This window comes from Bicyclus anynana, chromosome 18 (assembly GCF_947172395.1).
Source record: "Bicyclus anynana chromosome 18, ilBicAnyn1.1, whole genome shotgun sequence".
Taxonomy (NCBI): domain Eukaryota; kingdom Metazoa; phylum Arthropoda; class Insecta; order Lepidoptera; family Nymphalidae; genus Bicyclus; species Bicyclus anynana.
The window spans coordinates 2,043,154-2,056,955 of NC_069100.1; the positions used below are offsets into that span (position 1 = coordinate 2,043,154).

Consider the following 13,802-nt stretch of genomic DNA (forward strand, 5'->3'; position numbering starts at 1 on the left):
TGATTTACTAGTATGAGAATGAACGAGATGACAGTATGTCTACTTTAGAGCAAAGGGAATCTCTTCCCTTACAGGCTTACTACTAAATACAAGACTAGGTAATCTACTATATAAAAATAAGTCGGGTTTTCCTTCCTGACGCTATAACTCCAGAACGCACGAACCGATTTCCACTTTTTTGCATTCGTTGGAAAGGTCTCGGGCTCCGTGAGGTTTATAGCAAAGAAAATTCAGGAAAAATTTCAACGTAGGGTAGGGTTCGGGTAGGGGTAGGAGTAGGGTAGGGGGTAGGGTAGGGGCAGGGTAGGGGTAGAGTTGGGTAGGAGTAGTCGAAAGTTTACATCGAGTTTCACGCGTACGAAGTTGCGGGTGTCCGCTAGTAAGTAATAATATAAAATCTTTTCATGAAAAAAAAATTACAAAAATTAACTAAAAAGCGCAAAATAGCATAGTATGTGCTACCTTCCACTTTGAAGGCGGTGCCAAGTCAGTGGCGTATAAATTAAAGCCGTTTCTTTCTGGAAGAACCACTAAAAGGGAAAAAACTGTCTAAAAATCCTAAAACTTCATGATTTTTAACCGACTTAAAAAAAGGAGGTTATCAATTCGTCGGAATCTTTTTTTTTCATCTATGTTCACCGATTACTCAGAGACGCCTGAACCGATTTGAAATATTCTTTTTTAACGAAAGAGAATCAAGAAAAATCCAAGGTATGCAAGTTTTCTCACGATGTTCCTTCTTCGCCGTTTGAGACTCGTGATATTTAATTACTTAAAATGCACATGTAAAATGTTGGAGGTACACAACGCCATCCGAATCGAAGGCAAAGGTCTTATCCGCTAAGCTATCGCGGCTCTCCTGCAATAGACGACAATTTATTTTTATTTTTATTCTTTTACAAGTCAGCCCTTGATTACAATCTCTCCTGACGGTAAGTGATAATGCAGTCTAAGATGGAAGCGGGCTAACTTGTTAGGAAGAGGATGAAAATCCACACCCCTTTTCGGTTTCTACACGACATCGTACCGGAACGCTAAATCGCTTGGCACTACGTCTTTGTCGGTAGGGTGGTAACTAGCCACGGCCGAAGCCTCCCACCAGCCAGACCTGGACCAATTAAGAAAATCTCAATCGAGCCAGCCGGGGATCGAACCCAGGATACCACTACCACTGCGCCACGGAGGCCATCAAACCTAACCTATTATGACAGGTATTATTTAGCAAAAATGTATATATATAAAAGAAAGTCGTGTTAGTTACTCCACTTATAACTCAAGAACGGCTGAACCGATTTAGCTGAAAATTGGCAGGGAGGTAGTTTAGAGCCAGGAGAAGGACATAGGACCTATTTTTGTAGGGGTAGGGTAGAAGTAGGGTAGAGGTAGTTGAAAGTTTACATTAAGTTTCACGCGGACGAAGTCGCGGGCGTCCGCTAGTTATTACTAAATAACACCTGCTGTCATAATACACCTTGTTATTATTTTCAACGATTACCCATATTAATTACCACTTGTTCGCCAGTCGACTTATTCTTGGTAGGTATGACAAAACAATCGGCAGTCTGCGTTCAACGAACCTTTGACATTGTGTATGTACATGTACTGGTAACATATTTACTTTGTACCTATTTTTACAGTGAAATATTTATCTATCTCGTCGCTTTATTAAATTATGCTTATCGAAACGAGCGAAGGGGTGTGGCTTACAGAGGCGCCGCTGTGTGACTGCCTAGTTGTTAAGTGACGTTGACCTAGGTCGATGACTGGATGGGTGTCCAAAAGTTGGCTTTAGTCTGGCAAGTTCGTTAATGACACTCCCATGATATGCGGGCGACGGGGGAAGGCTGTGGAAAGTGAGGTGCATCAGTCGTGGGTTTTTCATTCAACGCAACACGCCCCCCGGTCCGCGCGGGCCATCGGGAGTGTTACGAACGAAGATGCCAAGCTATACATATATCTGTCATATTATACAGGCTGATCGCTTAATTCTTTAAATTAACTAATAATATAAATCTAGTGTCACGGTGATAGTGATTGCACACCACTGCCAACTTCTATACTGATATTAGAAAAGCGAAAGTAAGTCTGTCTGTTACATTTTTACGGCTAAACCTCTGAACCTTTTTTTTTTATTATTTACAAGGTAGGCCTAGACAAACTCATCAGATGGTAAGTGATGACCTATCTAAGTAGATTAAATTTAGCATAGAGATAAATTTGTCATATGAGCAGAACATCCTTTTTAACCAAAAAAATTCATGATTCCGAGAGATTTGTAAAAAAAACACAATTAGCGAAGAGTAGCGTCCGCTAGTTTTTTTTTAGATTCCGTAAAATGTAATTTTATAAAATGTTAATAAATTAACAACTGAGTAAATTCCACTTGTCCATTTACATTATATTATTTATTTAATTACTCATTATTATTTACATCATTACTTAAAATAAGAACAATAATAACGGTCCATGTTCAAAAAAGAAATGGTTGAAAACAAGTCGATGGCACACCCGATGATAAGTGGTGCTGGTGGTCGATAATGTAGGCCACACACAATCAAGTTTACCGTCTGCAGGATGCTTAGGAATGTAGAAAATGAAAAAACATATCTAAACCACACCTACCTATAACAATCCTACTAATATTATAAACGCGAAAGTTTGTATGGATGTTTGTAACTCTTTAACGTCGCTATTACTGAAGCGATTTGGCTGAAATTTGGAGTGGAAATAGATTTTACTCTGGATTATTACATAGGCTACTTTTCATTCCGGGAAAATCCATGGTTCCCGCAGGCTTTTTGAAAAACTGAATTCCACGCGGACGAAATCGCGGGCGTCCGCTAGAATATCAATATTTTGTCCACCCACATTACTAAACATCTTGCAGAACTGACGGTAATAAACAAATAAAAATCTATACTTATATTAAGAGGTACCTGCCCCTGTACCCTACACTACCATAAATTTTACCTATTTATAATATTAGTTAATAGATTTAATTACAATCTGATCTAAATACACAAGATATAGCTAAGCTATCTCGCAACAGAGATAAGAACAATTTATTTATCGACATTGTTCTGTACGATAAAAACGTCTTTATCGGTAGAGAAGAAAAATCTCGGACGTGTTTACAATATGGATGAGTCGACAAACCTAAGTTTACAATTGTAAAACATTTTGACTGTGATTCAGACTGTAGCATTTTACCAGATTTAAAATATATAATTTAAACTAATAAAAGAAGGTAAGTTTAGATTATTTCGTTTGTTACGAATAGGTTTGCCAATATTTTATCAGAAAAATAAAGTATTTTTCAGATTTAGCTATAAAAAATATACTTACGCTTAAATAAAATATAGTATTTATCTAAAATAAGAGTGTCATATAGGTATGTCTTTTACATTTGATTTTAAAATTTTTGAAAATCAAAGCAATTTTTTTCTAATTCGTTCGTTCGTTAATTTTTGTTCGTTTGAAACTCAGTAAGATAGACAAGTTCGGATAGGCTAGACGCTATTGCATGTCAAAAACTAATGTTCTTATAGTTCTGATATAAAAATTTTAATTGTTAGATTTAAGTATTGAAAATATAGTATTTAGCGTACTATATATTTCTTCAACAGTACATACGCAAACCCGAAATATACAATACTATATATATTATAGTACGGTTGGCAACGCTAGTTACGAATAAGCTCCGAAACTACTGGACTGATTTCAAAAATTCTCTTACTAACTGAAAGCTACATTATCAGCCAGTAACATAGACTATATTACATCTCCGTATTCCCACAAGAATGGGCACTACGCGGGTGAAACCGCGGTGCGTTTGCTAGTATTATATATAGTATAGTATTATACTACGATCAAATAAGTATCACTATCTATCCATTCTATCGAAAAAAAACAAGATAAAAATCCAACTACACAAGTTACCTACTATTCTAAAGGTCACGACAGTTATTTAATTAACTATCTCAGAAACCTACGAGTCACCGTGATCATGATCAATATCATAATGCCGATAACATTAACCGAAATTGACTTGAAAATGTAGGTACTTTGCGAAAGTTACTTTCACCTCCAAAGTATCCGGCATCTCTCAACTATAATACCATTACTGCTTTTGTGTCAGCTATAGGTAACTTAACTTTAAGCAGGTATTGAGTAACATCGACTTACATCTGTCATCTGCTACAGTATTTTTTTTAATCTCAGACCAATTATAGAAGGACATGTATTGCACTCATAGTCACCAACAAATTTGTCTGTCATTTTCTGAGGAAAACGAGCTTAGATTTGGTATAAATCTTATACTAAACTTGAAGTATTTGTCCGTTTTTTTACACAATTCAATTACATAAAAAGGTATTTTTACGGAGCTCTTTAAACGACGAACACGATTACAACTATTTTACATCGATTCTATAGAGACAGTTTTTATAATCGCATTAGATCGTTGATCATATACTTTGACAGAAAAGTAACGTCTAGCGAGGCAGGTCTTATACAATAATTGGTCTGAGTTTTTTAATACTCTTTATTTGTATGCCACAATAATTTAAAAAAATATACCTATACGGTCGAATTAAGAAACCTCCTCCTTTTTTTGAAGTCGGTTAAAAAACAAGCAATACAGAAACACAAGAAAAAGTACAATACAAAAGGCGGCCTTATCGCTTAGTAGCGATCTTTTCCAGGCAACTTTAGGCTTAGGAAATTATATTAGGACAAATTAAGGTGGCGAGTACATAATAATAAGATAAATTAATTTATTTATTTGTTTATTCTCTTTATTTTTTGTCACAATAATTTTAATAAAAAACAAGCAAAACAGAAACACAAGAAAAAGTAGAATACAAAAGGCGGCCTTATCGCTTAGTAGCGATCTCTTCCAGGCATCCATAGGCTTAGGAAATTATAAAGTAGAAAAAAAAGATACATTATACATACATACAAATAATTAAATGTAATGTATGTATATGTATAATTTTTATGACAGTTTGTATGAAATACCTTTAACGCAAACAAAACTTCGGTCGTCCGTTATTGTTTTGATACAAAGTCGAAGCTAAGCTAAACATATTAAATATACTATTTTAGACAATTTTATTCGTAAAATTACTTAAATTTTTATCGATTTTTCATTGGATTTCACAAAGACGTCAAAACATACATCACAAGTGGAGTAATGAAAATAAATCACCTTTAAAATTTGTACTAAAATCACTGATTTGTATTTAAAAACATAAGAATATTCAACTGAAATGCCCCCATAGTATTTTTCCGATGGGAACTCCGTCTTTCTACGAGTCCTTGGCGAGAAACCGCGATAACACTTATCAGTGTTATGGTTTACAATCGCTAACTAACAATTTAGACTTTAACATTAAATTTCATTTTTTAATATTGTCATAAAACAACTGCACGATAATAATAAATAGAAAATGACCATAGCAACCACATAACGCCATTCACACACGGTCAAGTATTATGTCCAGTCTGCAGCGTGCTTAGGTATGTGAAAGTGAAAAAAAATATATAGAAGTATGGTTATGGCTATCGCATTGATTATCTTTACAAATATTGTAAAGAGGAAAGATTTGATTGATTGTTTGTTTGTTTTCATTGAATAGGCTCTGAAACAACTATTGGACTGATTTGAAAATTTCTTTTTCCATTAAAATTCTATATTATTCCCAATGAAGGTAGGCTATATTTTTATCCCCATATTTCCACGGGAATGGTAAATACGCGGGTGAAAACGAGTGACGTCTGCTAGTTATGGATATTTTTAGGGTTTCGTATTTTTTTACAATTTGAGTTATTGGACATTATCTTAGTCTTACTTTATCAATATCTTACTTAATAACAATATATTATAAGTTTGGGTTTAAGTAAAATTACTAATTAGTCACCTGGGTAGGCTTGTTCGTAATTTTCTTAAGTACCAAATTGGTATTTTCTAACAATAAAATCTTTCACTGCTGCAGACTTGACAATGTACTTGACTGTGTGTGGCTGGCTTAAGTAAGAATAGCAACTATGATACAGATACATGAAATTTGTAGTAGTAGACATAGCTGTGACAGTGCTGGTCTGTGAGAGTACAACCAATAGGATGTGTTATAATTTTTATTTCATCATATTTTTAGGGTTTTACGATATGAATGCAGTGCAAGCTAAAATACACAGCAAAATGTGTTATCCTTCACCCAATATTATCATCACAAACTACCCTAAAATTTCGCATATTGAATGAACTTTCTGTTAAAACTTGTGTAATCTTGTGTAAATGAAACAAGGTCATGAACCTGCAGATTTTCCAAATACTGATAAGCAACAAATTGTAGCCAATATAGATATTTATTATCAATATCAATTGAAGTACAACAAAAGACAAGGAACCATTATTGTTGCTTTGTTGTGAAACTGGATGGAAGTATGCAGGAGGAGGTCATGAAGATAGTTTGTGTTATTGCTTGACAACACCAAGCATGTTATCAATGAATATCAAATTATTATGCTATTTGTCATATTTATAACCTGTCATATTAAGGTCCTTAAGTCCAAAATAATTAATACTATTAAGAAGAGATCTGTTTAATAATCCGCCTTTCATGTGTCATTGTTTGTATAACCCATGTTTTATCTAATTCTTAGTTTTGTTTTAAGTTTGGCTATTTTACTTTTGCTTTAAGTTACTTACTAAAATTAATAACCTTTGAGTTTAGTTGTGAAATTAACAGTTTCCTTTTATTTTTTTTAACTAATTCCTAGTGTATATTGTCGTTTTTTTTTTCTCTTTCTCTGTTTTTAATTTGTGTAAATTTATGTTAATTAATTTTTTAACACTTAATTTTTAATTGTTAGTACGACCTACACTTTATGCATGATGTGACTACCTTTAAGTAAAGTTATATGTGTTTCTATACCCTATTTGTTAAGTTTTTTAATTCTGTATACATATAATTTTGTTGGTGGTCCAAATAATAAAATAAAATAAAATAAAAAATAAAATATTTGTATCTATACATATAACAATGTGGGCTGGCCTAGTCTCTATTTTTGGTATTTATCATCAACCTATTAAAATAAACAACAACTCAATTGACAATATGTCATCTACATACCATACGATATCCACCAGTAAGCACTGGATGACATTTTGTCAACTGATTTGTTGTTTTATTTATTAGGTTGATAATAAATACCTAAATACGAAATAGGCCAGCAGAACTTGAAAACTCAAGAATCGTCAGATATTGACAGTTGATTTGACAATATAATAAACAAATAAATAAATTCAAAGCCTGCAGATTTGCCAACCAGCATTACTTTATTCATCATCATCATATCAGCCTATTATAATGGATGTCCACTGCAGGACATAGGCCTTTTGTAAGGACTTTTTTCAAATCAAATCAAATCAAAATTTGTTTATTGCGAATTCAGGTTACAGTCAGATCTTATTGAAATAAACACCAAATTCCGCCTTACAGCTTGCAATATCATTATAAAAAACATTATTATTTACAATAATCAATTCACACATTTATTTGTACAGTGATTAATTAATTAGTAGGTACATTGAATATTTTAAAGAATAATTCTAATGATGCCTTTACGTCAATATAATGTCAGTTTATGTGAAAGATAAGTAAAATGATAAATTGCAAAAAAAAAAAAAAAATTAGTCATTAATATGGTGTATTTGTATAGTAAGACTTCCAAACATCACTCCAATCCTGAGCCACCTGCATTCAGTGAATCCCTACTCGCTTGTTGCCTTCAGTCCACTTGGTGAGGAGTCAACCAAAACAGGGCTTTCTGGTGTGGGGTCGCCATTCCACCACTTGGGACCACAACGTCCATTGTCTCTTTGAACTATGTGCCAAGCCCATTGCCACTTCAGCTCCTTTATTATTATTTTTACATTCTGTGTTATCTGTTTGTACATCAGTAGGACTAAGATGCACACATAAATAATAATACAATATCAGTGACTGGAACCAGTAGCAGCACAATTTAAAATAGCACGCTCTCCTTTATTATTTTGGGACAACAGAGAAATAAACTGTGGAATGGCAGACTTCACACTATATGTAAAGAATTAAGAAAATTCTCAGGAGTGCAGGTTTCCTCATGATGTTTTTTCTTCACCATTTGAAGCAAGTTAAGGTTATGCAGAATGTAACTGTGCATTATGGCTTTCAATCCCAACTGAAAATCAGCACTGCTTGGTCTACATATTTGAGAAGGTCATGTAGCAACATGCTGAGCCAATTTCTAGGTTATGCCACACATTGCACATTGAGCATATAGTATTTTGTTGTGTGGCATAACATATAAATGAAGATTTTTTTCTTAGTTATCTTCTGACAACAGTTTAAGAAGCTGTTTATATTATACATATAGCTTATTACATGAAAATTTTTATACTTTTGCATCAAAACTTTTAACAATTTTTGAAGAAACCAGCATTAAAGATTTTTATTGCTTATAAGTTCCCAAACCTACCAAAAATGCTGGGCCATTTTCTATTGAATACTTGTCCCAGTTGTTGTAAACACAATACAGTAAAATATTAGTACACTTCTTTTGCTCAAAAAGTCCCTGTCAATGTAGCATATCATAGCATGTTTAACTATTAAATAATAATTTATTTATTTTGTCTTTTGCAAGAATACAAATACCAAAATGTTGTTCACAAGTAAAATCAAATCAATGAATATATCCAAATACCCTACTCAGAATGGCAGTAATTGTAATTTTATTTTTAATAACAAACAATTGACTCACATTTATTTAATTTTATTTTGTCACACTTACAGTGAACAGAAAAGCACATGGCTCTACAAACATCAAAACCATTTTAACTCAGTTTCTTAATAAACTATTTTGCATTTATAATAAGTCATTTTTAACCGACTTCAAAAAAAGGAGGAGGTTTCTCAATTTGACCATATATATATATATTTTTTTATGTGTGTTCACGCATAACTTCGTCATTTATAGACCAATTTGGATAATTCTTTTTAGCACTTAACAATCAACTATTAAGTGATGAATTTTCCAAAACCCTTTCTCAGTAATTTAGGAACCTTAGTTGTGATTTTATTTACACCTAAGGTAAAAGATTGATTTGATTTTGGGCAATTTGTCAGATATCTAAAAACATGAGGCTGTGGAATTGTAGACTGTTTGAACATAAAGACTCAATAACTCAACGGTAATGGAAGTCTGACATAACATAAGAGGTTGTGGTTTGATCCCTGCCCTGGTTGCTGGTGGACGATTATCGTACCCACTCCTAACACAGTTTTTACCAAGTAGATGGAGGGGAGTGGGAATATTGGTCATAATTAAAAGATATGGCAAATATTCTTTTTTTTAAATAAAGAAAAACAGAAACAGAAATGGGTGAATCTCCTAAGATTGGAAAATCCACTACAACAACTTTATTGTGGCTACCACTAACCAATTCATAGACTAAATGAGGACAAGAGAACAAGCCCAAGACATTATATCATAATTCTTAAGTGGACTCTCCTCGCAACTATACATAAGTTACAATACACCTAGTATCCGGCACAATACTAAACGCTCTCTGGTTCACTAAAACAGCAGACATGCATGAATATCTTAAAATGCAGACAAGTCAAGGAAGATATAACAAATAAATGTCATAAAACACAAAAGCAGACTGCAAGAGCACACAAAGAGTCTTGCCAAATTGTTAATAACAACTGGTAAGACCAAGGCTATGGTGATCCACTGTGAAGTGAAAGAGTTGTGAGGTGGTGCCATAACAAGACGAGGCGCTTAATGTAGTGACCTTCAACCTAAAACATTCTCTTCTATCAAAGAATCAATTTATAGTCAAGCGACTGATCACTGATGGATTTAATAAAAAAAAAGTTATTATGCTAGCTTAATAGCATATTGGGTCTAACAACACTGTTATAAGATGGTAGGTAACCTGGGACGCCTGCTTTAGCTTCTAGAGCAAGGTTGAATGGCTGGAATGACACTGGAGACCAGTATTTACACATGAATATAGCCTGGCCTCCATTTAAAGAAGGCAAGGATGACCACATACAAGATGGAAGGACGGACATCCTGCCAAAAGAAAGGCTAGAGACTGAGCAGCATGGCAGTCTGGAAGAGGCCTATGTTGAGGGCAACCTGACTGTTCCTCATTAATAAACTAAGTAGTATTAAGTTATAATATATATAACATGTATTAATAAGCAGTCAGCGAATAAAGACTATTTTTATTTTCATGACAGCTTTGTGATCAAATGCAGGAAACCTGAAGATTAAGGATTAAAAAGAACATAAATAATACTGACCTTTGTTTCTTTTCCTAATTTTACTAGCCTCCACCAAATTCCAGTCAACCGAGTCCCTTGCCGGGGCGGGCACTGTCCCACCAATCAACTCCACTGAACTGCTCCTCTTACTTGGCCCCGGGGCTGGCTCCTCCGCACGCTTACTCACTGACACTGTATACTCAACGATTTCCACACTTTTGTCTATATGATGGATGTTGTGACCGTTGACCGGCTGTTCGGTCTTCAGTTTCTTGACGGGCACTTTCTTGAGCTTCTGACTGTGGCGTCGCTTCTTGGTGGAGTGGGACGAGTTGCGCGAACTGACCGGGGACGGACACCCGCACTCCATGCTGCCCTCCTGGTCGCTGCCTTCGTAGTACCCGGACTCGTGCTCAGGCTTCTTGTCCGGCAGGCTCATCTCTGCTGTCGCCATGGCTCAACCTTCATGTAGACCGGCCACCGCGTGTCCGAGCACGGCGCAACCGACCACGCAACTACAGTGTATACCCTCAGCGAAAGTACTCGCGACACGTAATATTCACCAACATACTTGTCTTGTTATACCCGCAATGAGTCGCGTAAAGTTCAAGTCGAGTGACACCCGAACTGCAGAGGGCGCTTCTCGACGTTACCCGACCGATTTAAAAATCCACCACCAACCGTACAGTGTATACAGACCGCGGGGTCTGCGTGAATTCACCGCGTCGGTTTTTCACTCGCGACTACTTTCGCTCTGTTGAAATTGAAACGTCAAACGCCTTTTCCTTTTGCGTATTTCAGCGATAATCACAGCCTGTATCTTCGTTTTGTCGCACTAAAGTCGTTACATAGATCCAAACGTTTTTGTCGTATAAAAATTCACTACACTTTTGGTAAAGTCCATTTGACACTAAACAGTCCGTATTTATAACCTTTCACTAACACTAAGCTGTTATGTTTTGCCTATAAAATCTATTCTAATCACTACCTCTATGTATAAATTAAAAATGCTAGCGCGAATGATGCCACACTCAGCGCGATAAAGTAACTAACTAAACTAAATTGAATATGAGAAACGCAAAATAGAAACCGTGCGACGTGCGAGAGGCGCTGCCCCCACTACGTTACGATTTACGAGGCCAGGCAGTACTAGTAAGATTAACAGATAAAACAGCGTTCAAGTTCTAAAATTATTGTTTCACTACTTTAACACATTTACTGTTTTATTTATTTTATTATTTTACATCAAAGGAAGAAGAAACTGCTATTTTGAAACTGGCACTGCTTACATTTATAAAAATAAAATGAAAATTACAGTAAAAAACACAGTAATTTATTAATGGACAATTTTTGTTGTGAAATTCTTTATTGACACCCATAGAGAGGAGAGTAATTAACTCACAGTCACAGACTCACAGAGTCGTCTTGGTCATCTCTCTCTACTAAGGAATAATGTTGCCTTCAGCCTTGTCATTGTGTAACTATATTTAAAAAATAGGTGTAGCAATATTTAAAAAGACGATTTTGGAAAACAGATACAAGATGTTGCGGGACCAAAGTCTCCCACGAGTAAAATTATTTGATTACTTGATGAATGAAAACAAACCCAACAAATAGAAAAGCTGTTAAATGAATATAAAAGTGAAAGTGAGGAGTTGGGCCAGAACAAATACCGGATTTGAGTGATTTCTAGGTACAGTTGTTATAGATTGATTAGTAACTAAAACTATTGCGATTGCATGTTGCATAGAAAATTTTAGCTCTTGTTTTTAAAATTGAAGTTATGTGTGAAAGGAAAAAAATACACCTTTGATTCCAAGTTTAGTTCTTCATTTACGTAGCACGTAAACTATACTTTAATAACTTGTTACCAAAACTTTACTCATTTTATATAAAATGTTACGGTTTTGTTTAGTAATATTTTAGTAGTTATGCTGATTAATATTTTATTTAATAATTTTATGAAAAGCAATTGGTAATTCCCAATTAAATAAACGATGAATGATTAATACCGGGCGCCTTATATGAAAATCTTATTTAATGACTAAACTCCGATAAAATGTAAAAACAAAACACAAGAAAGCTGCTGGTTATAGTCAGTATCTAGCGGACGCCCACGACTTCGTCCACGTGGAATTTACAAATACCACGCGGACAAAGTAAATCTTTTACAAATCCCGCGGGAACCATGGATTTATCGGGATAAAAAGTAGCCTATGTGTTAATCCACAGTAAAATCTATTTCCATTCCAAATTTCAGCCAAATCGCTTCAGTTTTAGCGGCGTTACAGAATAACAAACTGAAACTCCATGAAAACTTTCGCGTTTTTAATATTAACAGGATATTTTTAAAACACGAACACGAGCGGTATAATTCATAGTAAAAATAAACGAGACTATGTCATCTATCTCATTCTATCAATTATCTGATTTTTTTACATAGACTACCAAATCAACATTTCATGGACGTAAACAAAACGAGACAAAGGTATTGCTTATCTATTAAGTAGAAGGAGACAGACAATACAAGAGTGAACGAAAGTTGAAACTATTTTACATCTCTTTCTAGATTCTTTGCGGTGTTGGAATTAAAAAAGGGATTAAGATGATGTTCTAAATTAACTTTCAGTGGTCTTTGAATTTTTTAATAACGAATTATTTATGTAACAATTAATTAAGATGATCTGAATTATTGATTTAATACCTATGTACAAAAGGGATTTTGTTAAGCATTTCAAGTAAAAACTTTCTTTTGATTTTAATTACATAGGTAATTTACGCACACTCAGAGGTATTTTTATTAGGGATTGACCTAATATTTTATCGACAATAAAAAATAGGTATCTACCTAAAATTAGTGTAGGTTAAATAAGATCGTTTAATTAGTTTAATTTAGCTAAATTTTAAGAATACAGTATTAAATATATAATATATCTATGTAGTAGATACTAATCTGTAAAAGGTAAAGGTACACTACCGCAAAATTGCCCTATTTAATGTCTACTATTGGGCGCCCGACAATGGCCCATAACCTTAATTACATTATGTATGTTTAATTAATGAGAACAAAAATACTATGCCCTTGACAAAATATAAATGCGGTAGGTAGATATACCTATTTTAAAATACAGTTTCACCATAAAGTAGATATATGAGGCCAATGTTATATACATGCTAATAAATAATAAAGAATAAGAAAATGTTCCATAATTTATATCCACATATTATGGATTCTATTAATTCATAATGAGAAAGACAGAGATTTGCCGTATTTTAATGAAGAAGCTATGACACATTTTTAAAAGGCTTTTTTTTCACTATACATAATGATTCCTAATTATCGCTAAATGTCTGACATAGAATTAAAAGGATTTCCTATCTATATTATCGCTCTTTCTCCGCAATTCTGTCATCAAGGGTTGCCTGTTTGATATTGCTCATTGCATGCTAATTTTCGGTTTTGATAATACTTTTTAATTTGTT

The 13,802-nt window shown here is 34.2% G+C and overlaps 1 protein-coding gene across 2 annotated transcripts in view; it reads right to left on the reverse strand.

Annotated features, from left to right (window-relative positions):
- Window positions 1–13,802, reverse strand: part of LOC112046081 (ribosomal protein S6 kinase alpha-5) — a 128,884-nt gene that overhangs the window by 106,784 nt on the left and 8,298 nt on the right. The window contains exon 1 of one of the 2 annotated variants that reach the window (XM_052886709.1): window positions 10,359–11,457. The exons of the other annotated variant lie outside the window; for it this stretch is intronic. Coding sequence (XP_052742669.1) covers window positions 10,359–10,773 — 415 coding nt within the window. The 5' untranslated portion in view covers window positions 10,774–11,457. Of the gene's footprint in view, window positions 1–10,358; window positions 11,458–13,802 lie in introns of those variants that run through there. 2 annotated transcript variants of the gene reach the window in all.